This window comes from Canis aureus, chromosome 26 (genome assembly GCF_053574225.1).
Source record: "Canis aureus isolate CA01 chromosome 26, VMU_Caureus_v.1.0, whole genome shotgun sequence".
Taxonomy (NCBI): Eukaryota; Metazoa; Chordata; class Mammalia; order Carnivora; family Canidae; genus Canis; species Canis aureus.
This window is the reverse complement of record NC_135636.1, coordinates 42,143,689-42,170,031: the sequence shown is the minus strand read 5'-3', so window position 1 is coordinate 42,170,031 and position 26,343 is coordinate 42,143,689. Positions and strand designations below refer to the sequence as shown.

The 26,343-nt window shown below is 51.2% G+C and overlaps 1 protein-coding gene and 2 long non-coding RNA genes across 3 annotated transcripts; 1 reads left to right on the top strand and 2 right to left on the bottom strand.

The window, feature by feature from the left end:
• Positions 1-48: 48 nt before the first annotated feature.
• On the bottom strand, positions 49-1,457 carry CEBPB (CCAAT enhancer binding protein beta). The gene has a single exon (XM_077873540.1). It carries the CDS (start codon positions 1,136-1,138, stop codon positions 98-100), a length of 1,041 nt encoding a protein of 346 aa, XP_077729666.1. The 5' UTR covers positions 1,139-1,457; the 3' UTR covers positions 49-97.
• Positions 1,458-1,851: 394 nt separating this feature from the next.
• LOC144298509 (uncharacterized) lies at positions 1,852-16,436 on the top strand. Its single transcript, XR_013365439.1, has 3 exons — positions 1,852-6,157; positions 11,847-13,095; positions 13,719-16,436. It is a non-coding gene; the product is annotated as an uncharacterized LOC144298509 (long non-coding RNA).
• Positions 11,808-19,424, bottom strand: LOC144298510 (uncharacterized). Its single transcript, XR_013365440.1, has 2 exons — positions 18,276-19,424; positions 11,808-14,072 (listed from the first exon to the last, which is right to left on the bottom strand). It is a non-coding gene; the product is annotated as an uncharacterized LOC144298510 (long non-coding RNA).
• Between the last annotated feature and the right edge of the window lie 6,919 nt (positions 19,425-26,343).

Sequence of the window (26,343 nt, the reverse complement as noted above, 5' to 3'; positions counted from 1 at the left end):
GCAGCGCGCGGGCAGGCGGGCGGGCGGGCGCGCGGGCGGAGCGAGCGGGCGGGCGGGCGGCCGGCCGGCCGGCGGGGGGCCGCGCGCGGGGGCCGCGCTAGCAGTGGCCGGAGGAGGCGAGCAGGGGCTCGGGCAGCTGCTTGAACAAGTTCCGCAGGGTGCTGAGCTCGCGCGACAGCTGCTCCACCTTCTTCTGCAGCCGCTCGTTCTCGGCCGTGAGCTCCAGGACCTTGTGCTGCGTCTCCAGGTTGCGCATCTTGGCCTTGTCGCGGCTCTTGCGCACCGCGATGTTGTTGCGCTCGCGCCGGATCTTGTACTCGTCGCTGTGCTTGTCCACCGTCTTCTTGGCCTTGCTCTTGACCTGCGAGGGCGCCGGCGCCGCCCCCGCGTAGCAGGCGGCCGGGGGCGCCTTGGCGTCGGCGGGGCTCGGCGTGCCGGGCGGGCTGGACGACGAGGACGTGGACAGGCTCCCGCTGCTGCCGCTCGGCACCGCCTGGTAGCCGAGGTAGGCGCGCAGCGCGTACGGGAAGCCAGCCGCCATGCCTGCGGCGCCGCCGCCCGGCGCCCCGGCCTCCTCCTTCCGCTTGCAGTCCGCGGGCTCGAAGCCCGGCTCCGCCTTGAGCTCGGCGGGCTGCGGCGGCGGCGGCGGGGGCGGCGGGTGCAGGGGCGCGAAGCAGCCGGGGTGCAGCGCGCCCTTGGCGGCCCCCAGGCGCCCCAGGCTCACGTAGCCGTACTCGGACGCCTTCTTGCAGTTCTTGCCTCCGTAGTCGTCGGAGAAGAGGTCGGAGAGGAAGTCGTGGTGCTGCCCGGAGGAGGCGGGCGCGGGGGCGGGCGCGGGCGGGGCCGCCTCGAAGGTGTCCGTGGCTGTGGCCGGCGCCGGGGCCTGCGGCGCGCCCAGCGGCTCCAGGTACGGGCTGAAGTCGATGGCGCGCTCGTGGTCGCCGATGCTGCCCAGCTCGCCGGCGGGGGGGCGCGGCCCGGGTCTGGCCGCGGGGGGCGCCGCGGGGGCCGCCTTGCCGCCGTACGCAGCAGCCAAGCAGTCCGCCTCGTAGTAGAAGTTGGCCACTTCCATGGATTTAAAGGCGGGCGGCGGCGGCAGGGGCAGACATGCTGGGTCCCAGGCCACCAGGCGTTGCATGAACGCGGGTGCCCGGGGAGGGGGCCTGGGGCTGCCCGCTCCGGCCGGCCCGCAGGTGGCGCGGCCTCCCGGCTCCGACCGTGGCCGCTGGGTCGCCGCCGCCGCCGCCGCTGCTGCCGCCGGGGGGCCGCTGCCGCCGGGGGGCCGCTGCCGGTGCGGGGGCTGACGGCTGGACCCTCGCGTGGGTCCTCTTCCCGGTCCCGTGCGCGGCTCTGACTCGCTAAAGTTTCTCCCGAGCCCGGTTATTTATAAGGCGACCCATGGCAACGGCTGCGTCACGCTGGCAGCCGCCCCGGCCCCTCCCGCCGCCGCCGGGACGCGGGGTGGCGGCCCGAGACCCCCGCGAGGGCGCCGGCGGGGCCCGGCGGCCCGACCCGAGAGCCGGGGCGCGCCCTCGGGGGGTCGGCGGGCCCGCGGGGGGGCGGCCTGACGCCCCCTGCCCACCCCCACCCGGCGGCGCGGGGATTGGGAGCGAGGAGGGGCGGCGCGACCCCGCCCCCGGACCGCCCCCTCCGGGCTGGAGGCCGCCCCGGGGGGGCCGCGGGGAGGGGGCAGCGCGACCGCCTTCCCCCTCCCGAAGCACGGCCGCCGCCCGCCCCCTGCTGGAGGCGGCGGAGGCTTCGGGACCCGCCGAGCCCGCCCGGACGCCCCACGGAGGAGGCCGGCGCTCCCCAGGCCGGATCCCGGAGACCCCGGCCCCGCCCCGGCCCCCCGAGAGGTGACCCACCTGCACCGTCCTTCCCCCGCGCGGCCGGCCCCTCCCCGCCCCAAAACTTGCTCCCAACCCCAGCCCTCGGAAGGAGGGGATTCCACGCTGGGGGAGGCCCCCCGCCCCTCCTAAAGGCACGTCCAACGCATGGACCCCGGTGGGGGGCACTTCGGGGGAGAGCCCCACCGGGGCCTCGGCCGCGGCGACTGCGCCGCCCCCAGCCCCGCCCACCGGCCCTGCCCGCCCCCTTAGACCACACCTGGGTCTTCTCTGGCCCCACCCGACCCTGACCTGGGCCCAGGGAGGTGGAAGGGGGTGGGGGGGGGGTGCTCGGCGGCCACACTGCGTGACCTTGGGCGAGTCACTTCACTCCAAGCTCCTTCCATGAAAGTGCTGTTACGGTTATTATTATTAGTTGTATCATTGTCTCCACCACGGACTCCCAAACAGAAGGCTTAATTTAAGTTTGAGGTCCACTCTGGGAGGCACATCAGAAAGAAGCCACCTCCCTCCCACAGGGTACAAAGAAGCCCGGGGGGGGGGGGGGGGGCATAGGACACCCAAGGTCACAGGGCCTCATGTCCCCCACTAGTCTTAAAAGCTCTTATCAGAGCACCCTAAGACCTTTTTGCCAACCTGAGGTCAAAAAAAAAAAACTATTTCTGAGGCTGGGGGTGGGGGTATCAAGCCAGACCGCACTGGGAGCCATGCGGGAGAGAGAAGGGACATCCCCCCCGTTGTTACCAAGTCCCTACTTTGTGTTGAGGGTAGGCCTGGACCCAGACTTTTTCCACCCTGGCAGGAGGATGCTTTTGCTACTCCTGGTACGCAGATGGGAAAACGGGCCGTGGCCCGTCCTGGATTTGAACGCTGGGCCGAGTGGGCTCACGGTGCCCCTTGCCCTCTGCAGCCCCATCCCTAGGCCGTTGGGGCAGCTCCTAGGGCCCACCCCTCACCCCTCTGCCATTCCCGGCCCGGGCCGCTGAGGCAGGAGCTCCCAGCCTGCCTGGGGATAACCCCCGGCCCACTGACCCCAGCCCTGGCCCTGGCGGGCAGGCAGGCATTGCTCAACCTTCAGCGTTATCTGCTGAGCTGGGGTGACCTCCGCCCCAGAGAGCTGGAGAAATGACATCTCCAAGCGCCCTTGGGGGGTGGGGGGAGCAGGGAAGAACAGGATGAAACACTGACCCGGCCTGCTGGCTTCCCGGGCCTTCCCAGCAGCCTCTGGGCCAGGGAGGGATCTGAAGCCCCAGGGCCATTCAGCCAGGCCTTCCAAGCTACAAAGTGGGACGCTCACACCACCTCCAAGAGGCCCTCCTGGCCCCACCTGCTAGTGAATTTCCTTCCCAGCCTATCACCAACTACCATTCCCCGGCTTGTCTAGCCTCCCTCGGTCTCCCCCCACACACACCCCACCCCTGCAAAAAGACTGCCCGCTCCATGAGGGCTGGCCCTCGGATACTGGAACTCTCAGCTGGGCATGATCAAAATTTACCAGTGGTGAAAGCATTTGCTGTTCCCTCTGGACCAAGAACACTGTTCCCCTAGCTCTGCCCAAGATGGCTCTTCGGGGCTCAGCCCAGAGGTTACCTCCAGGAAGCCCTCCCTAACCTCCCCATCCAAAGTCCCAGACCCTCAGTCACTTCTCTCACATCCCCATATTCTCTTTACCATCAAAATTATCTCACCTATGCCTGTGGCCTCCTGTCCCCACCACCCCCTCCCCACGTCACCCCGCCCAGGACGGGGATTTGGGTTTCATTCATTGCTATACCCCAGTGCCTAGAGCAGTGCCTGACACAGGGAAGTTGCTCAGTGAACGGAGGAGGTGGAGAAAGTGAGGTCACCCATGTGCTGGGCTGTGTAGTAACCTCGGGCCAGACGGCTTCCCTCTGTGAGCCTCAGCGGTCCCCTCACCCCCCCCCACACACACATCTATCGGGGTTCTGGGGGGAGTGCAGTGAGACCTGGGGGGTCTGAAGCTAATTAGGGGATTTGCTGTGTGTCCTCAGGCACATCTTCTACCCTCTCTGAACCACATCTCGAGCTCTCTGCGTGTAGTAACTCATTTAACCCTCTTGATAACTTGTAGGAAGCCCATCCTATCATCTCTACTTTACAAATAAGGAAACTGAGGCCAAGGTCCCATTTAAGGGGTGGGAAGGACTAAAGTCTTTCCAGGCTCACCTTCCCCTTTGGGTTTGTAATAAATCATAATGGGTGTGAAGATGTAAACCCCATTTTCTGAATGGAAGAACTGAGACCCAGAGGAGGGTGCCCCGCGGTCACACTGTGAGTCAAGGGGCAGCCTGGATCCTGGTGACCAGATTCACCCATCAGGGTCTTGCTCTGGCCTCCCGGAGGGACCTCACCCACCAGACACTGAGCCTTTTGCCTCCTGCCCTTCCCTGCTCAAGATTCTCCACTCTGGCCTGACGGTGAAATCAGTGGCAGTAGCCACCCCAGGTGCCACCCCAGGTGCCTGCCACCCCAGAGGCTGCATGCTCGGGTGACGTAAGCTCTTGTTTTTACAAGCCCCATTGCTCAACAGGCCTGCCTGCTGCCACACCATTAACGCTCAGCCTCCCCTCCAAGAAGGGGCTGATGGGCATGGAACCACTGGGGCCCAGAGGCCACCAGCACACCCCGCGGCCCTGCACCTGGGGGAGCCCGGTAGCCAGGTTCCACCTGACACCACCCGATTACCGACGCCCTGGTGTCTGTTGGAGCCCGGGGTGGGGAAGGGTCTCAAACGGGCAGCCAGGAGTCAAGTCCAACCCACAGACATGTTCAGTGTGACCCCTTGGTGTTTTGCTTTGTTGTCTGGGTTTTTTTTTTTTTTTTCTAATGGATTTATTGCCAACATTTAAAAATCAGATTTCACATCAAAATTCCAATTTTCAGCTTCTCTTTTAAAACCAGAATCCGTGGGCTGGGCCTCTGTGGCTGCAAGTGTGGGCAGGAGCCAGGCGGGGGCTGTGGGGGAACAGGCTCTTTCCTACCCGGATACACACCCTCCTCTACCCCCAAACTGCTTTCAAAATCCCTTCCCCCAGCCTCTGCAGCTTTTCCTCGGCCCCATTTTCAGGAGGAGAAAAGCAAGGCAACTTGCCCAAAAGAGAGCCCTAATGTCACTCCTTTGACGCTTAAAGGTGTTTGCAGGGGGGAGAATTCAGCCAGCAGGTGGAAACATAAGGCTGAAAGAGGAACCATCGGAGATGGTCCGTGGCACTGTTCTCTAGTGGATCTGGAGGGGGGTGGCAGCAGAGGGTGGGCTTGGGTTCCTGTTCTGCACCCTCCTGGCTGTGACACCCCGGTCGCTGGTCTATAGAATGGGATAATCATATCCCCTCCAGGACGCCCGGGTAGCTTAGTTGGTTAAGCATCTGCCTTGGCTCTGGTCGTGATCCGGGGTCCTAGGATGGAGTCCCACAGGGGACTCCCTGCTCAGCAGGGAGCCCCCTTTTCCCTCTGCCTGCCGCTCCCCCCGCCCCCCCCCCCGCTTGTGCTCTCACTCTCTCTCTCTGTCAAATAAATACATAAAATTTTTAATAAATAAATAATAAAATCCTCTGTTTGGGGCATTCTGGGCCAGGGTCCCCCTCCCACTGGCCCACTGTGACGCATGGGAGTGCATCAGACCTCCCCTTCGCCCCCAGAGGACCCGATCCTGGTAAGTCATAGAAACCTCATGAAAGCAAAGTAGGCAGATGGGAAACAGGTCCAAAGAGGGTTAGGACCTAGATCACAGGGTATCACCGGTAAAAGAGCCAGATTGAAAAGCCAGATCCCTGGTTCTACATTTTCTCCACTACACCTCTTCTTTGAAGCTTCACTTTCCCCATCTACCCATTGGGGCTGAAATTAGATCCCTGCGGGCTGCCAAGCCGATATCCCGGGATCCAGAGTTTGGGGAGTCCTGGGAGATGCGCAGAGCTGGCTGGTGAAACTTGTCTGTGTGTATGCTGCCACCGTGTGGCGGGCTCTGGGGATGCAGGAGTGGTTAAAGGGCATTCTCTGGCTTTGGGATGCAGAGGTCGGCTTCGTGGCCGGGGCGGGTAGGTAGTCAGAGCGCAGGAGCAGGCTACGGAAAGAAGAACAATGCCCAACGAACTAATGTCTACAGACAAAAGGTGCTCGTTTTCACTTAGTCACTCATCAAATATTTTTTGGCACCTACAGCGGCTCATGCCCTAGAAACATTCATGAACAAGACAGAGCAATTCGTTTTCATGGTGTTGACATTCCCCTTGGAGAAGACAAACAAGAAACAAGATAAATGAGCAGTGTACACATTGTGTTAGACCCTGGTAAGCAACCTGGAGAAAAATACAGCCGAGGAGGGGAATGAAGAGTGCTGGCAGGGTGGGGGGCATGCATTTTAACTTTAGGGTGGTCAGGGGAGGCCTCAGTGAGGTGACATCTGAGCAAAAACATGAATGCAGAGAGCTGTGAGGAAAGAGGGCCGGGCAGGGGGCACAGCAAGTGCAAAGGCCCTAAGTAGCGCATGCCTGGCCCATGCAGTCCCCCCCCCCACCCCACGCTAAGCTCAGCAGGGGAGTCTGCTTGTCCCTCTCTCTGCCCTTCTCTGTGCTTGTGGTCTCTCTCTGACTTTCTCTCTCTCTGTCTCTCTCAAATAAATTTCATTTTTTTAAATTTTTATTTATTTATGATAGTCACACACACAGAGAGAGAGAGAGAGAGAGGCAGAGACACAGGCAGAGGGAGAAGCAGGCTCCATGCACCAGGAGCCTGACATGGGACTCGATCCCGGGTCCCCAGGATCGCGCCCTGGGCCAAAGGCAGGCGCCAAACCGCTGCACCACCCAGGGATCCCCTCAAATAAATTTTAAAAAGGAAAATGAAAGAAAGAAATAGTGGGGGGCCATATCACACAGGGCTCTGTGGGGCACTGAATAAACTTTGGCTTTTACTCTAGGTTAGCAGGAGCCATGGAGAGTTCTGAGCAGAACAGGAACAGGATCTGACTTGGGTTCTAATGGAATCCCTCTGGCTGCAAGGGGCGGGGATGGACGCTACTAGCAGCAAAGGCAGAAGCAGGGAGCCCAGTGAGGAGGTACTTGTAGTCCAGTAGGCTCCACAAGGGTGGTGGCCACAGAGATGGTGAGAGAAGTGGTCAGATTCTGAATCTCTTTTGAAAGTAGAAGCTTCAGGATTGGGTGATAGATCAGTTATAAAACAGCCACACTCCATATAGACCTCTCCATAGCCATTTAAAGGGATGGGGTATATGATACCAGAAGCACCGGCCACCAAAAGAAAGAAGTAGATAAATCAGACAATGTCAAAATTAAAAACTGTGCAGCAAAGGGAAAAATAGAGCGGAAAGTCAGCTCTAAGGAATAGGAGAAAATATTTGTAAATCATGTATCTGATGGGTCAATATCCAGAATATATAAGGAACTCCTACAACTCAACAACAGAGAAACACTCAATTAAAAATGGGGGAAAATCAGAGCCCCTGGGTGGCTCAGATGGTTAAGTGTTGGCCTTCTGCTCGGGTCGTGATCCCAGGGTCCTGGGATGGGGCTCCTGCTCAGGGGGGAGGCTGCTTCTCCCTCTCCCTCTGTCCCTTCCCCTGCTCATGTTCTCTCTCTCTCTGTATCTCTCTGTCTCAAATGAATAAATAAAATATTTTTTAAAAAATAAAAATAAATAAATAAAAATAAAAATGGGGAAAGGACTTGCAAAAGACATTTCTCCAAAGAATATATGTGAATGGCTAATAAGCACATGAAAGGATGCTCAAAGGCGCTGATCATTAGGGAGATACAAATCAAAACCACAAGAAACCACCCCACATCCACTAGGATGGCTACCCTCAAGAAAAATAAGAGCTAACAAGTGTTGGTGATGATAATGGAGAAATTGTGCATCATACCATTGATGGGAATGTAAATTGGTGCAGCCACTGTTGGAAACAGCATGGCAGTTCCTCAAAAAATTAAAAATAGAACTCCCATATGATCCAGTATTCCACTCCTAGGTATATACCCACAAGAATTGAAAGCAGGATTTTTTTGTGGGTTTTTTTTTTAAGATTTTAATTTATTTCACAAAGAGAAAGCAAGTGAATAAGAGCAGGGGTGGAGGAGTGGGGAGGGAGCAGAGGGAGAGGAAGAAGCAGGTTTCCTACTGAGCAGGGAGGCCAGATGCAGGGCTGGGTCTCAGGACCCCGGGATCACAACCCATGCAGAAAGCAGACGCTTAACCGACTGAGCCACCCAGGCACCCCAAAAGCAGGGTTTCGACAATATACATGCACACCTGTGTTCACAGCAGCATTATTCACAATAGTCAAAAGGTGGAAGCAACCCAAGCGTCCATCAAAGTAAATGGATAAACAAAATGTGGGATACACGTACAATTATTCAGCCTCTAAAAGAAAGGAAATTCTGATATACTACAACACGGATGAACCTCGAGGACATTATGCTAAGGGAAATACACCAGGCACAAAAGGACAAATACCGTATGATTCCTCTTTTTTATTTTATTTATTTATTCATGAAAGACACACACACAGAGAGAGAGAGAGGCAGAGACACAGGCAGAGGGAGAAGCAGGCTCCATGCAGGGAGCCCGATGTGGGACTCGATCCCAGGACCCCGGGATCATGTCCTGGGCCGAAGGCAGACGCTCCACTACTGAGCCACCCAGGTGTCCCCCATATGATTCCTCTTATATGAGGTACCGAGAGCCGTCGCCTTGATAAAGACCAGAAGGTAGAGTGACGGATGCCAGGGGCCAGGGGAGAAGGTGGGGAGCTGTTTAACAGAGACAGAGCTTCCATTCAGGATGATGAAATGCTTCTGGAGACAGACGGTGGTGATGGTTGCACTACAGTATGAATATCCTTAACGGCACTGAACTGTACATTTAAAAATAATGAAGATGGTGAATTTCATGTTATCTGAATTTTATCACAATTTAAAAAAAATACAAAGGACATGACAAGTTTTCGTATGTCAACATGGAAAGGTACCCAGGGGCCCTATGAGGTGAAAGAAGGATGTAGTGGAGCAGGATCCTGGTGGAGTTGTGTTTGTCTTGAAAACATTTGCCATTAGCTAAAAAAGAATTTTTAATTACACGCAGTGTTGGTGGTGTGGGAAAACAAACAGTCTTACAAACTTCTAGTGGCTGTCTAAAGTGGTAGAGCCTCTCGTGGTAAGTTGGCCCAGAAACATCATTGAGCCCAGAAAGGCTGGACGTTTATCCTACAAGGGTGTCATAGCTGCATGAAGAAACATGGACGTGACGATGGCAGGAGCTTGGGGACAGCACGAGGGAACACTATGCAGCTGCTGAGGACAAGGGAGAGGATCTAGACCAGGATGGGGTCTAGACGATGAGGGGGGTCCTGCGTGAGCAAGAGGGTCTAGACCAGCACTGTGCCACAGAACTTTCTGGGTTGACGGCCATGTGCTACATCCGTGCTGTGCCACATGGCAGCTATGAGCCACCTGTGGCCAGTGAGCACTTGAGGCTAGTGTGATTGAGGAAATGAATTTTTAATTTTATTCCATTTTAATTGACTTTAAGTAGCCTCCTGTGATTAGTGGCTCTTGTATTGAACAGCACACATCTAGAACCAAGATCTGTCATTTAAAGGGGAAAAAAAAAAAAAACTAAGGGATGCCTGGGTGGCTCAGTTGGTTAAGCATCTTGCATTTGGCTCAGGTCATGATCCTGGAGTCCTGGGATCTAGTCCCACGTCTGGCTCCCTGCTCAGTGGGAAACCTGCTTCTCCCTCTCCCTACCCCCTCATGCTTTTCCTCGCTATCTCTCTCTCTTGCTCTCTCAAATAAATAAATTCTTGGGATGCCTGGGTGGCTCAGTGGTTGAGCTCTGCCTTCAGCTCAGGGCATGATCCAGGGTCCTGGGATCAAGTCCTGCATTGGGCTCCCCGCACAGGGAGCCTGCTTCTCCCTCCGCTTGTGTCTCTCCCTCTCTCTGTGTGTCTCTATGAAGAAATAAATAAAATCCTTAAAAATAAACAAAAATAAATGCTTTTTAAAAGAGAGAGAGAGAGAGAGAAACCAAGTGCAAGCCAGGATGTGTGGTATGCAAACCCCCACATAATTGGGAGGAGTTGCAGGAATTCACTCATGTGTTTGTTTGAGGAGGTTTCTCCCAACAGAAGGGTCATGAGAAACTGACAATGGGGGCAGCCTAGGGCCCGGGGTGCTCTGAATACTGTCGTATAATTACACACCCCAAAACTTAGTGGCTTAAAGCAACCACCATTTGGTTTGCTCACAATCCTGTGAGTCAGAAATCTGGGTGACTTGTCTCTGCTCCAGTGCTGGCTGCTAGTTGGAGGGTCCAGGGCGTTGACTCTCATGTGTCACACCTCAGCCAGAATGGCCCAGCTGGCTGCTGGCTGGCTGGAGCCTAAGTCATCCAGTGCAGTCCTCGGTCCCTCGGTTCATCATTCCATAGTGTCTTCCTCCCCATGCAGTCTTCCCAGCACTGTCACCACACCACTTACACAGCAGCTGGCTGCTCCAGAGCACAAAAATGAAAAATGCTAGGCCTCCTTTTGGAGGTTAAATCCAAACCTGGCACCACCATTCCTGTCCCATCCTATTGGTGGGACTACACAGAGGCTGGCTTGCACCAGGAGGCAGGTTCACTGGGAGCCGCTTGCATTAAATCTTCCAGAGGAAGAGGGCTGGGGGCTGAGGTGGGAGGAAGACCTACATTTCCTTTTTCTAACTTTAAAACATTCACAATGGCTATGTGTTACCTTATCATTTGTTTGAGTTTTAGAAAGTCATACATTGCATGGACCTGCCTCCACACCTTTACCCGTGCTGTTCCCTTGGCCTCAATGCCCTTCCCTTCCACCTGCAGCTGAGACATGCCCAGAGAAACTTTCCCTGTGTGCTCAAGTCAAACGACTCCCTGTTTCCTCTACAACTCCCCACCCTTTGTGCCTCTAGGATCTTATTCTTCCCCTAGTGGAGTTAGTTTGGGGTAATCCACCTCTCCCGGCAGCCACTGAAGGACAGTTCAATTGAAGTCAGGTCTGTACACATGCACACACACACACACACACACACACACACACACACACACAGTGAAGTCATGTAGGTGCTGAGTAGGTGCTCAGTGATTTGGGGGCTCCACCCAGCAAAATACACACTTGCCTGACCCACGATCTCCCCAGCGCCCTGGGCCTCTGCGGGCACCTGAGGCCGCACTGTCTGGAATCACCACCAGGTGGCAGTAGAGGCCAGCTTCTAACCTCCCAGTGCCTCGGCTGATAAAGCCCACGCGGGTTGCAAAGCCTGAGAGGTCAGCGAGGCCAGGGCAGGGGGCCCGAAGCCCAGCCTTGAAGATAGCCCATCCTTGGGGATCCCTGGGTGGCTCAGTGGTTTAGCGCCTGCCTTTGGCCCAGGGCACGATCCTGGAGTCCCAGGATCAAGTCCCGCATCGGGCTCTCGGCATGGAGCCTGCTTCTCCCTCCTCCTGTGTCTCTGCCTCTCTCTCTCTCTCTCTCTGTCTATCATAAATAATAAATAAATAAATATTTAAAAAAAAGATAGCCCATCCTTATTGCCCACTCCCCTCCTCAACTTCAAATTGTGCCTCCCCCCCGCAAGCAAACTGACTTTCAGTAGATGCGTGCCAACCACCGGTAGATGCAACAAGCTGGAGGAGTCTATAAAATGTTGGCACCGAGTGAAAGAGACCAGATGCAAAAGAATACACCCTACACGGTTCCTTTTATATGAAGCTCTAGAATAAGCAAAAATGCATCTACGGTAGAAAGCATCAGAGCAGTGGCTGCCTGGAACCGGGGGTGGGGGGGGTGGGGGGGCTGGGGGGGTGGGCAGGCTGGAATGGGGAAGGATGAGGGTACTTTCTGGACTGATGGGAAATGTTCTGTATTAGTTTCCTCGGGTTGTCATAACAAAATACCACCACGGATTAGGCAGGTTAAAACAACATACATTTATTTTCCAACAGTTCTGGAGGTGGGAAATCAGAAATCGGCTATGCTCCTTCCGAAGGCTCTGGGAAGAATCCTTCTTTGCCTCTTCCAACTTATTACGGTGGCTACCAGCAATCTTCGGCATTCCTGGACTTGTATCTGCACCCCTCTAATCTCTGCCTCTGACTCTGCGCAGCCTGCTTCCTCCTCTGTGTGTCTGTGTCCTAATCTCCTCCTTTCTCTCATAAAGACGCCAGTCATTAGATTTAGGACCCACCCTAATCCTGGATGATCTCATCTTAACTTGGTTACATCTGCAGGACCCTATTTCCAAATAAGGTCACAGTCACAATTACCAAGAGTTGGGACTCTGAACACATCTCTATGAGGGACTCGATCCAACCCCACCTCATGTGCTCTACCTTGGAAAGAGTTTGGACAACACAGGGAGATGCACTTACCAAAAATAATCAAAAGTACACCTAAGATTCGTGCATTTCACTGAATATAAGTTTTTTTTGAATATAAGTTTTATAGACAGAAATAAATACTGAACTCTAGCTAATGATATGCATGCCAAAGTGTTTAGGGGTGAGGTGTGCCTGCAACTCACCACATTTAGTTGTCCTGACTCTTTTAATTGGGAACAATTCCTCAGTCTTTCTCATTCATGACGTTGACACATTTGAAGAGGACAAACCCATCATTTTGTAGAATGTCCCTCCTGTGTCTCTGTCTGCAGTTCCTTATAGTTAGACTCAGGCTCTGGACCTTTGTCAGGAAACACCCAAGTGGTGGTGTGTCTGTCCTCCTCCATGCCTGCCATCAGGAGACACCCAAGAGCCATTTGTCCCCTTAGTGGCGACGCCAATATTGATCACTTGGTCAAGATGATGTCAGCCAAGTCTCACTGCTGTCAAGTTGCTGTATTTTCTCCTTATAATGAGAAGTATCTTATAGGGAGATATTTTTAAGCCATCTAAATATCCTGTTAACCCTCCAATGTCCACTAATTTTTCACAGTTTCACTGATTTTCACTACTTTTAACATCACTTATGACATTTGCCTCAGTCTATTGCCATGTAATAAATGATCCCAAAACACAGCAGCTTAAGGCAATAATCATTCATTTTCTCACTGTTTTTGTGAGCCGGAAATACAGGAGGAATTTGACTGGAAAGTCCTGGCTTGGGGTCTCTCAGGAGGCTGCAGTTAAGGTGTTAGCTGGGGCTGTCATCACCTGAAAGCTCAACGAGGCTAGAGCATCAGTGGCCAGTAGGAAGGTAAGTGAGGCGTACATGAGAACCACATGCTTAACTTTTAGTTTCCCAGTACACACAGTTTTTTTTTTAAGATTTTATTTATTCATTCATGAGAGACACAGAAAGAGAAAGAGGCAGAGACACAGGCAGAGGGAGAAGCAGGCTCCATGCAGGGAGCCCGACGTGGGACTCGATCCTGGGTCTCCAGGATCGCGCCCTGGGCCAAAGGCAGGCGCAAAACTGCTGAGCCACCCAGGGATCCCCCACACCGTTTAAAAAGTAGAAAATCATAGAGGTGAAATTCATTTTGTAATATACTGCATTTAATTCACTTTAACTCAAATCGCATTTCAACATGCTCTCAATGTAAAAAATTATTGACATATTTGTAGGGGTTTTCTTGTTTGTTTTAGATTTTACTTATTTACTCATGAGAGACACACAGAGAGAGGCAGAGACACAGGCAGAGGGAGAAGCAGGCCCCACACAGGGAGCCCGATGCAGGATTCGATCCCGGGATCCCGGGATCACGACTGGAGCCGAAGGCAGATGCTCAACCACTGAGCCACCCAGGCGTCCCTGTTGACGTATTTGGCATCTCCTTTTCCAGGCTGTCTTTGAAATTCAGTGTATATTTCTCACAGCACATCTCAGTTTGGACTGGCCAGAGGAAGTGCTTAACAGGAGGCATCGGTGGCTAGTGACTCGTGTGGGACAGCTCAGCGCGGAGGCACCTGCTTCCAAGATGACTCACTGACAGGGCCGTGATGTGATGGGAAGCCTGGGTCCCCCACCACGTGGGCCTGTTCGTCGGGCTGCCTGAGCGTCCCCACCACATGGAAGCACCTAGAGACGGTGATTGCAGAGAACGGCGAGGAGGAAGCACCTGCTTTTACTGACCCCAGGCTCTCACGCAGCATCACCTCTGCCGTATTGTACCATCAGAATCCAAGCACGGAGTCCTGCCGCCACGCAAGGGGAAGTGAGTTAGAGTCCCCCTGGAGAAGAAGAACGTCAAAGAGTCGGTGGACATGTCTTACAATCACCATACTCCCATTTATTTTTTTATTCATTTATATCAGGAGGGACCCGTGGATTTTTTTTTTTAAGATTGTATTTATTTATTCATGAGACAGAGGGAGAGGGAGAGAGGCAGAGACCCAGGCAGAGGGAGAAGCAGGCTCCATGCAGGGAGCCCCACCTGGGACTCGATCCTGGGTCTTCTGAATCAGGCCCTGGGCTGAAGGTGGCGCTAAACCGCTGAGCCACCCGGGCTGTCCATGGGACCCGTGGATTTTATTTTATTCCAGGGGTTATAAATCCATCACTCCATTACTTATTTCGATGCTCAAAGTGACCCAGATTCAGCCAGTCTAAGTCACTTTTCACTTTTCACCATGTCCCCATCATTCTCTGGGCATTCCTTTATTTCTGGGACAAGATGTTCCATGCTCAATTTTTACTTTTCTTACCCTAGCCCCAGTTCTTTTTACTGGAGAATGGTATTTTGAAACCAAAATCTGGGTGCTGTCCAACTTTTTTGATTTTCACCAATCTCACAGGCATAAAGTGACATTTCCTGGTTGTTTTCATTCACATATCCTATTACTCATGAGTTTGAGCCTGCTTCATTCGCTGAGCATTTTCCTCTTCTGCAAATTGCTGTTCACATCCTTTGTCCCTTTTCCTTTGGGGGGCGGCTGTCTTTCTGCTGTTGTTTATCTGCACGTTTCCTGTATGTTCTAAGCTCTGCAATTTCAGACCCTGCCATGTCTTCACGCTCTGACACCTGCCTATTTCCTCTGTCCGTGATATCCTTTGGCCAGAATTCCTTAATTTTGATGTCATCAGGATAATGCAAAACAAAAAAAAAAATTTTTTTTTTGCCTTTTATATATTTGTGGGGTTTTCTGTTGTGGTAAAATACTGATAACATAAAATTTACCATTTCAGGGGTTGTTAATGGTACAATTCATTGGCATTAACTAATATCACACTGTTGTGCAACCATCACCACCATCCATCTCCAGAACTTTCTTATCTCCCTAAATGGAAACTCTGTCCTCCTCCTCCCCCAGCCTCTGGAAACCTCCATTCCACTTTCTTCTCTATGGATGTGACTGCTCTGGGGACCTTGAATAAGTGGAACCATACAATACTTGTCCTTTTGTGTCTGCCTTATTTCCCCTGGATAATGTCTTCAGGGTTCATCCATGTTGTAGCCTGTGTCAGAATCTCACTTCTTTTTAAGGCTAAATAATATCCCATCATTCGGCGATACCACATTTTGTGCATCCATCCACCCGTCAATGGATATCTGTATTGTCTTCACCTGCTGGCTGTTGTGAATGATGCTGCTGTGAACAGATGTACGAGAATCTGAGTTCATTTTCAATTCTTTTAGGTATAAACCTAGAAGTGGAATTGGGGATCATATGGTAATTCTATGTTTTAACTTTTTGAGGAACTGCCAAACTGCCCTCTATACCAGCTGCCCTGTGTTTTGCGCTCCCACCAGCACTGAGCAGGGGTTCCCAGTGTCTCTACATCCTCACCGATACGTGTTCTTTTCCAATCTGGTGGGGGGGGGTGTTTTTGTTTTGGGGTTTTTTTGTGTGTGTGTGTGTGAGCCATCCTAATGGGTGTGAAGTGATATCCCGTCAAGGTTTCAATTTGTGTCTCCCTAATGATATTATGATATTGAGCATCATTTCGTGTGTACACTGGCCATCTGAATGGTTTTTGTTGTTATTGTTTTGTTTGGGAGAGCGGTCGATTCAAGTGTTTTGGCCATTCTGAATCAGGTTCTTTATGCTTGTGCTTTTGAAATTTGCTTCATTTAAAGAAGTCCTTTCTCACCTCTAGGCATAAAATGACTTTCTAACTATTCTTCTACTAATGGCAGAGTACTTTTTTGGGGTAAAATATATATGATATTTATCATTTTAACCGTAAGTGTACAATGCCATGGCAGTAATTACATTCGCAACATTCTGTACCCATCATCACTCAATACCCCCAAAATTTCCCGTTGTCCCCAACATAAACTCTGTCCCCATTAAACAATAACTCCCCATCTTCTCTCTCTCCAGCTTCTGGATGAATGAATCTGCCCATTATTGTTCTTCTGTATCAACCTTATTTCCTTTAGAATAGCATTTTCAAGATCTCTCCACATTGTGGCATGTGTCAAAATCTCATTCCTTGGGCAGCTCCATGGCTCAGCGGTTTAGCGCCGCCTTCAGTCCAGGGCATGATCCTGGAGTCCTGGGATCGAGTCCCAGGTCGGGCTCCCTGCATGGGGCCTGCTCCTCCCTCTGCGCGCGCGCGTGTGTGTGTGTGTGTGTGTGTGTCTTTGTGTGTCTCTCATGAATAAAAAAAATAAAATCTTTTTTAAAAAATCTCATTCCTTTTTTACGATTTTATTTAGAGAGACAGCAGTGCATGTGGGAGGAAAGGCAGAGAGAGAGAGAGAGAGAGAGAATTTCAAGCAGACTCCATGCTGAGCATGGAGCCCAATGTGGGGCTTAATCTCATGACCCTGAGATCATGACCTGAGCCAAAAATCAAGAGTCAGACTCTTAACCAACTGAGCTGCCCAGGTGCCCCCAAATCATTCCTTTTTATGGCTGAGTAATATTGCACATGTGTCTCTAACTTTACCAACTTTATGATTTTCCCTTCCAAGTTAAGACTTTAATCCTTAGTAAGAGTCTGCCTTTGTTTGCAGTTTTATTTGGGGCCAGTTTCCCAACCCCGTCTTCGGAACCATCATCTCTGGTTTCCTGGGCCAGCTGTAGGGCTGCCCTCACCATGCAGTTAGTTCTCATACAACCGTGATGGACCCCAGCACCACTGCGTTCCCTCACTGGCCTGCCTCTCTGTGCGGCAGCACCTCGCTGGTGATCATACTGGCATGGGCCTTTTTTGGCTGGTCGGGGAAATTTCCTCTTTGCTATTCTTTCTTAAAGTTGTTTAAGGACTATCCAAGCCACATCCCACCAAATCCTCAGAATGCCCTGTGTCAAGGAGTGCAACCCTTTTTTTCCCACAAGCCAGGTGAGAAAACAGGCTTCAGGGAGGGGAAGTGACTTGATGGAGTTTACAGAGCTGACAAGCGGCAGAGCTCAGACAAAACAATGCCTGTCTGACTCTTGGGGCACCCTCTGGGTGCCGGGCCCCACGTGCCTCTCTCCTATCTGTAGCCCCCTGGGCTTTTAGCTTCAAGAAGGGGGAAAGGGTTGCAAAAGCCTGCTGTACTGGTCACCTTCCAGGTTGCTCTCCGATCCTTTCCTTGTATCAGGAAAGGAAACCACTGTGCATGTCAACAGAGAAACTTTCCAACAGGGAACTGGTTACAGGGGGGATAGAGGAGCTCAAAAGTCAAAAAAGAGGCTGTGAAAAAGCTCAGAAATACTCAACAGGAGTCACCACCACTTCGAAACTGGATGGAGCAAGGGAGGAGGAAATTATACAGCAGCCCCAGGACTGGGCTACTCGGCAAAACTGGAAACACAGCTCTATGATAGCACTAGGAGCCACCGCTAGTTGAACATCTACTATATGTCAGGATCTTCCACTGGTATTTTTTGCGCACTCCATATACACAGGGAGCAGCTCCCTCTGACCCCTGCTCAAACCTCCTCAGAGGTGCCCAATAATAATGCTGCCACCCACACAGATCCATCTCCTGCTTTATTTTCCTTTACAGCATTATCAATGGTTGAAATTGTATCATACACATCATTATTTGTCTATTGTCTCCCCCACCTGCCCCGCCACTAGACTGTAAGCCCCATGAAGGCAGGACTTGGGGCTTGATATATCTGACTGCCTGGATGAGAGTCTCAATCACCCGCATCATAGGTACTCGATGTTCCTTCAATAACTAATCAAGGGACACCTGGGTGGCTCAGTCAGTTAGATATTCAACTCTTGATTTCAGCTCAGGTTGTGATCTCAGGGTTGTGGGATCGAGACCTATGGGGGGCTCCATGCTCAGCAGGAACTTGAGATTTTCCCCCTCTGCCCCTTCTCTGTCTCTGTCTCTCTCTCTCTCTCTCAAATAAAGGAAACTAATCTAATGAATGAATTCTCTCCTCAGATCCTCACCAGACATCCATAAGGTGGGCCCATGGATCCTCATGTTATATAGAGGAAGAAACCAAAGCTTGGAAAATCCCGAATCTGCTCGCACTCACCTAGTTAGTAAGCAGTGAAGCTGGAATCCAGGTTGCCTCCTTGCCTCGGTGCCGTCCTTCCAAAATCCTTGCTCTGTGGCCTCCCAAACTACCCTCACAGCCACCCTGCCACCCTGCACCTCCCTGGTTCTGGAAATTCCCAGTGCCTTGGTGGGGTGGGCTGCAGTATCATTCTGTGCCAGGAGGTGTCACCAGAGAATTCCTGGTGGCCACAGTCCGCAGTCAGCACCCCAAAGCACGCCTGTGCAGCAGTCTATCTCATTACCTTTAAGGATGTTTCCAAGTGTCTCCCCCACGAACAAAGATGTAGCTATATCCTAGCACCTATGTTCATGAGCTACGAGGTGAGAATTTCCCTGGGAATGGAGTTCTAGAAATGGAGTTGCAAAGATCAGTGAACGCCATTAAACCGCGTAGATTCCATGAACTTGCTAAGCCTGCTTTACAGTGGAGAGGGTGGGGCCCCCAGGTTGTCCAGGGGCATAGGGCAAGTCCGTACAAGGGCCAAGTCTGAAACTGGCTCCTCTGGCCACAGATTCTTCCAACGTACTTGGTCAGATGCTTCCACGTAGACACAAGGGCAGTCTTTGTGCACTTTTTTTTAAGATTTCATTTATTTATTCATGAGAGACACACAGAGACAGAGAGCGAGAGAGAGAGAGAGAGACACAGAGACACAGACACAGACACAGACACAGACACAGACACAGGCAGAGGGAGGAGCAGACCCAATGCAGGGAGCCTGATGTGGGACTCGATCCTGGGTCTCCAGGGTCATGCCCTGGGCTGAAGATGGTGCTAAACTGCTGAGCCACGTGGGCTGCCCTCTTTGTGCACTTTCTTTTTTTTAACCATTTCTTTTTTTTTTCTTAAAATTTATCCATTTATTCATGATAGACATAGAGAGAGAGAGAGGCAGAGACACAGGAGGAGGGAGAAGCAGGATCCATGCCGGGAGCCCGACGTGGGACTCGATCCCAGGACTCCAGGATCGCACCCTGGGACAAAGGCAGGCACTAAACCGCTGAGCCACCCAGGGATCCCCCTCTTTGTGCACTTTCATATGCATTTAGACCTGTGTCTAACTGTGCCTTCTGTCATTCAGTCATCCATTCAGTCACTTCACAAATGCACAGGTAAGATACTGGATCCACGGGGATCCCTGGGTGGCGCAGCGGTTTGGCGCCTGCCTTTGGCCCAGGGCACAATCCTGGAGACCCGGGATTGAATCCCACGTCGGGCTCGAATCCCATGTCGGGCTCCCTGTGCATGGAGCCTGCTTCTCCCTCTGCCTGTGTCTCTGCCTCTCTCTCTCTCTCTCTCTCTCTCTGTATGACTATCATAAATAAATTAAAAAAATTAAAAAAAAAAAAGATACTGGATCCACGCTCTTTAAGAATGGTATCAGGGACCCAGGTTCTTTCTTTCCCTTTTTTCTTTAAAAGATTTTTTGGGTTTGTGTGTGTGTGTGTGTGTGTGTGTGTGTGTGTGTGTTTTGTTTTGTTTTGTTTAATTTAGAGAGCACAAGCAGGGGGAGGGGCAGAGGGAGAGGGAAAAAGAGAATCTCAAGCCGACTCCACGCTGAACACAGAGCCCAAAGTGGGGCTCCATCTCACGACCCTGAGGTCATGACCGGAGACAAAATCAAGAGTCAGTGAGCCACCCAGGCACCCCTGACACCCAGACTCTATTATAGTTTGTCCATCTTCAACTGGCAGCTTCCAACTCATGGCCCAATGTGGCTGCGCTACCACTACCATCACATCGACATTCCTGCCAGTGGGAAGTGGAGAAAAGGAAGAAGAAGTCGACCTCTTTAAGGGCACAAACCCAAATGTTTTGTGCCACTTCCACTCTCATTCGATTGGCCAGAATTCGTCACATGTCCTATACTGTTGTGCAGGAGGCCAGAACAGTAGTCAGTAGCTCACAGAGCTGGGCAGCTATGCTTTCTGCTAAATTCGGGGTCCAATAGCCAATGAATATATTGTCCACTCTGCCACCCATTCATTGCCTTTTTAAAAAATATTTTATTTATTTATTCATGAGAGACAGAGAAAGAGAGAGAGAGGCAGAAACACAGACAGAGGGAGAAACAGGCTCCATGCAGGGAGCCCAATGCAGGAGTCGATCCCAGAACTCCAGGATCATGCCCTGGGTCGAAGGTGGTGCTAAACCGCTGGGCCACCTGGGCTGCCCTCATTTTCTGAGCACCTACCACGTATGAGAGAAGTTGCAGCAGGCTAGAAACAGCACAGACTTTGGAATTTGATTCATCTTGGGTTGAACCACAATTCTGTCTTCCCGAGCTATGTGTCCTGACCTCTCTGAGCCTTAGTGCCCTCTTGTATAAAACGGAGATAAGAAAGTGTGTTTGTGCCACACGAAAGCATGTGGACTTAGCATTGGGCCCAGTGTGCAAGTGGCACCAAAGGAAAGGTACCTGCTTTTACAATGAGCTAGACCCTGAGCTGAGCTCCCAGAGGCCAGGGGTGACTCAGCAGAGGCCCTGCCCTTGATTCCAATGGGGAGACATTCCAGGACAGCTTCCTGTAAATAAAAGCCCAGAGACCAGTCAGCACATAATCCCGATGCGTCCATCGTGCATGAGTCAGAAACAGTTATGCCCGTAGGTCATAAAGTAGCAGGTAGACCCAAGATAACTGGTATCCTTCCAATCCCACCCCCCTCGGCCCCGGCCCCGTTTTACAGAACAGCAAACGGAGCTGAGGGAAGAGCCGTGACCGCAGCATGACTACACAGTTTTATTTTATCAGTCTCCTCCTAATAGGACATGTGGGTTAGTTCCAGTTTGGAACGATCATAAATGGCCTTGGCTGCGCCTCCCTAGGCCTATAGGAGCAGGGGTTTTCCAGGGAAGCTGGGGAGAAATAGAATTGCTGGGGTGAATTGTAGACCTACAGGGTGCTCTGATGGCAGCAAAGGGAAATGTCTCTTCCCAATTTACTTTTCAGATCAGAGTTTCTCAACCCCAGCCCTATTGACATTTTGGGCCAGAGAATTCTCTGTTCTATGCGTGGTAGGAAGTTTAGCAGCCTCCCCAGCTTCTCTAGCTGTGAGATGACAATCGCATATCACCATCCCCAGTTGTGACAACCACAAATGTCTCAAGACATTGCCAAACGTCCCGTAGAGGTCAAAAGTATCCCCAGTTGAAAACCACTGCTCGAGATATACAGAGCCTGCAAGTAGGATTTCCAAGAACAGATTCTCTAAGCAGATATATGGATGTTAGTGATTTTTGTCCTTTTGGGGCAGGTACATGTTTTTTTCTCTTTGAAAGGGGTATGATGACCCAGATAGTCACTAAAGATATCAGGTTATTATTGGTACAGTTAGTGGCATGTGAATATGGTGAATATGACAATAGTGAATATGGACAAATAGAAATTATATCAGAACATTCTGTGGACATTAAATTTCCTGATGTTGAAACCTGTTTCGAGCCTATGGATGTGTGTGAGCATGTTCTTGTCCTCAGGAAACACACACTGAAGTATGTAGGGGTAAAAGGACATCATGTCTGTAACCAGCTCTCAGATGGTTCAGAAAAATCATATATGCAATAGAGAAAATGATCAATCAGGTGTAGTAAAATCTTGATAATTGGGGGATCTGAGGGAAGGAGATATGGAAGCTTACTACCCTGTTCTTACAACGCTTCTGGAAAATTAAAATTATCTTAGAAATTATTTTAAAAGGATTTTACCACAATCATCTATGTTTTGTTTTAGTTTTTAAAACATGGTTTCAGGGGCACCTGGATGACTCAGTGGTTGAGCGTCTGCCTTTGGCTCAGGTCCTGAGATCTCGGGGTCCTGAGATCGAGTTCCATATCCGGCTCCCCGCAGGGAGCCTCCTTCTCCCTCTGCCTGTGTCTCTGCCTCTTTCTGTGTCTCTCATGAATAAATAAATAAAATCTTTAAAAATGAATAAATAAAAAAAAACATGGTCTTAATCTTATTGGACTCCAAATTCCTCTTGTCCCTGAATAGTACACCAAGTACTTTTACACCACATGGCCCTTGATTTGTCACACCTACTGCCCAACATATCCTTCCTCACATTTTCTCCCTAATTAAGTCTTACTCATCTTTGTTAAGTTAATTTTTCTAAGCCTCGTTTTTTTTTCCCCATAAAATGAGGCCAAAGAGCAAGTGTAAGTAAAATATCCAGCACACAGAAACAGCCACCTTCAAACACCAGTCCCCACACCTTTCTCCCCAGTCCCACCCTGATCTTGATCCTTACACTCTATAAGAAAGAAGACAAAAAATAATAATAATAATAATAAAAGAAAAAAGAAAAAAAAAAAGAGGATGTACTGGTTTCCTATAACTGCAAAGTCCAGAAGAAGATCACACACAGATCAGGTAAGGTTTGCTCTAGGTGTTTAATGCTAATAATAATAATCGCTAAAATTTATTGAGTGCTTCCAATGTGCCAGGCACTCTTCTAACCACAATATATTTATTAGCTTATCTTCACAACAACCCCATGAGGTAGGCATACGTTGATTATCCCCATTTTCCACATTAGGAAACTGACATCCTGAGACAATAAATTATTTGCCCCTGGTCACACGACACACAAGTGGTGAGGCTGAGACTTAAACCTAAGTCTGACTAGAAAGGGAGCACTACTTTCAGGTAAGGCTTGATCCAGCCAAACAAAGATCTCACCAAGGAGCTGGTTTCTCTTGGTCTTTCCTCCTTGCCTTCTCCAGGAGACTCTAAAGATGACCCCCTTGTGGCTGCCAGCAGATTCTGATGAGACTTGCTTTCTCATTTATGTCCAATGGGGAAAAAGTATCTATGTCTCAATTCCATGCCAGGATCCTGAAATTCACTCCGACTGGGCCATCTAAAGTCACACACCCATCTCTGAACCAAACACCATGTCCCAGATATCTGGACAATGTTGCTTGGCTTATGTTAAAGAGGTGGAGTCTGCTCCATACAAACTATAGGCTGAGAAAGCAGGCCACAGAGATTCCTCCAAAAAAGTCAGGGCATTGTTTCCATGAAGGAGGAGGAATGGGTGTGGGCAACCAGAAACAAATGGCTACATCCCCATGACTCATACACACAATAAAACACTTTAACATGTAGAGAAGAGGAAGGCTTAGACTGAGGTTGGCTGTGCCATAGCCCAGGCACGCACCATCTGGGCAGTCTAGTCTGGCCATGACCCTCCACAGGAGGAGGATTTCCTGTCCATAGCCACACCCTGTGGTGGTAGCAGGGTCAAGAGGTAGGCGTTCAGGGTGTTGGCAGATGGCCTGCAGCAGGGCCAGAGCACAGCCTGGGCCACTTCCTTCTGGGTAAAAGGCCCTGCTGGGAACAGGGGAGATGGGAAGGAGGGGGTCTCACGGAATGACTTAGGGAGCAAGCAGCCCAGGTGGGCACACAGAGCCTCCAGGGGTAGCGGGCAGGGATACCTGGCATCCTGACATCACAGTGCCTCCCTCCTGTGCCTCCAAGACTTTTTTCACAATCAGGGAACGACCTGAACCTTTTAAGGTCCCGTAGGCCCCAAGCCCACTTTTTCTTAACAGTCTCCACATTCAGTCATTAAAAGCCAATAAGGCTCCTTCCCACCTCAGGGCTTTTGCACTGGCTTTTTGCTCTGTCTGGAACACTATTCCCCTACAGTCCCACATGGCTCCCTCCATCCCCTCTTTTGGTCTGCTCACCTACCTTTAGCCTATCACCTTTCCAGTGAGGCATTCCCTGGCTACCCTGGTTAACAACTCAACCTGCCCTCCATCCTCCCAGCTTCCAATCCTCCTTACCCTGCTTTGTGTGTGTGGTTTGTTTGTTTGTTTCCCAAAGCAGCCATCACCTCCTGGCATGTCAGCATAGTTTGGTACTTAGTGATCATTGCTCATCTGCCCCATCACTTCCCCAGGTATCAGCTCCAGGAGGCAGAGATATTTATCTTTGTCTCCTTTCATTCCTGTTACGTTCCTAGGACCTAGAGCAGGTCCTGCTTCATAATACATGCTCAATAAATATTTGCTGAGTGAAAAAACGGATGGTAAAAATTAAAATTACAGTGAAACTCATTTTTGCAGTCAATTTGTGTTGTTTGGAGCCTAGGTGAATATGCATGAGGCAGGACTGTAAACATTCTCCTCATGGCGGGGAGGGGGGACTGTGTGTCACTAAGGAACATCTCTTGGGAATGAGACTCTGTCCCCCACAGGTCCGTCACCCCCCAGCACAGGGCCGGCTTGGAGCAGATACTGAAAATGTTCAGCCAGCATAAGCACAGTCAGATGGAGAAGTCTGCTGGCACAAGCCCCCATCACAGCCTCTCTGAGCCTCCAGCCCCCTCACGCATCATTCCTGTGGACCCTCCCTACTCATTGCACTGCCCTTCCCTCTAGGTTCACCTCATTCTCATCACCTCCTCTCAGCAGCTGACGGGACCTTCTCAAAGCACAAATTGGAACCTCAACTCTGCGGGGCTCTCCGCTGCTGTCCTTGGAAAGGTCTAGATTCCTATGTAGGGCACCAAGCATGCTTTAAAATATAGGGAAGATGAAGGCTTAGTCTGAGGTTGGCTGTGCCATAGCCCAGGCATGCACCATCTGGGCAGTCTAGTCTGGCCATGACCCTCCATGGGAGGAGGACTTCCTGTCCATAGCCACACCCTGTGGTGGTAGCAGGGTCAAGAGGCAGGTAGATGTTCAAGGCGTTGACAGACAGCCTGCCCCCAGGAACTTCCATTTCTCTATAACTCTCCTCTCATGCTATACTCCAGCCTAGTTGATTGATTTTTTTCCTCAATTTGGTGAGTACAATAATCTCTCATCACTGGATCTGTGCACATGCTTTTCCTATGTTTGGAAGCCTCTCGTACCTCACCTGACTCCCTTTCCCCAGCCAGTTCTTACTTAACTTCAGATTTCAGCTCAGTGATCCCCTCTTCCAGGAAGCCTGCCCTGATTTCTCACCCTGAAGTAAGTAGTCTTTACGTATATATTCCCATAGCTGTTTGCCTCTTTCATTCACACATTAATTCAACGCTTATTTGGCTTAAATGGCACCAAATGAATGACCTGGGTCCTTCATATCTCTGATCCCACCTTCCCCCTTTTCTCCTCTCACCCTCTGCTCCAGCTCCATAAGCCTCCTTGCTGTCCTCTGAGCACACCAGGCATTCTCCTGCCTCAGGGCCTCTGCACTTCCTCTCTTCTGGGTATCTTCATGGCAGCCCCTTCACTTCCTTTAAGTCTCCACTCAAGTGCCACATCCTTAGAGAGGCCTTTCTGACACCTTCTCCTTCCCATCTGGTGAAGCACTCCCTGACATTCTCCACCCATCTCTGCAGCCTGCTTCATTTCTCCACATCATTGGTCCCTTCCTGAAATGAGATTATCTTTTTTTTAAGATTTTATTTATTTATAAGAGACAGAGAGAAAGAGAGAGAAGCAGAGACACAGGCAGAGGGAGAAGAGGCTCCATGCAGGGAGTCCGACATGGGACTCAAACCTGGGATTCCCCAGGGCTGAAGGCAGGCACCAAACCACCGAGCCACCAGGGTTGCCCCGAGATTATCTTTTTATCACACTCCTTGCCTGTCCTTCTTGCAACCCTGAGGGCAGGGCCCTTATGTGTCTTGTTTGCTGCTGTACTGTCAGCATTTGGCACAGGATCTGACCCACAGCAATTCCTGGTAAAAGATTTGATGACTAAATGAACAGAGCAATCCAGATCAACATTACTTGGGGCAAGCCAGTGGGGGCTCCAGGTCCCAACACTGTGACACCTTGAGGGTGTCTGTCTCGGGCAGCTTTGCAGCCTGAGTCTCAGAGCTGGGAAGAACCAGAGAACAGAGACCTGAAGGAGGAGAAGGGGCCAGCCACATGCCTCTCCAAGGAGACGGTTGGCCAGGAAATAGGTATAGCAAGTGCAAAGGCCCTGCTGCAAGTGGGAGATGTTGGGAGAAAAGGCTGGAGAGTCAGCAAGGCCCAGATCAGCAGGGCCTTGACTGTCAGATGAGGGTGTGGATCTTATCCCAACACTTTCAAGTCAAGTGT

Coding starts and splice junctions, on each gene's coding strand:
- CEBPB (XM_077873540.1), bottom strand. CDS start 1,138: ATGCAACGCCTGGTGGCCTGGGACCCAGCATGTCTGCCCCTGCCGCCG.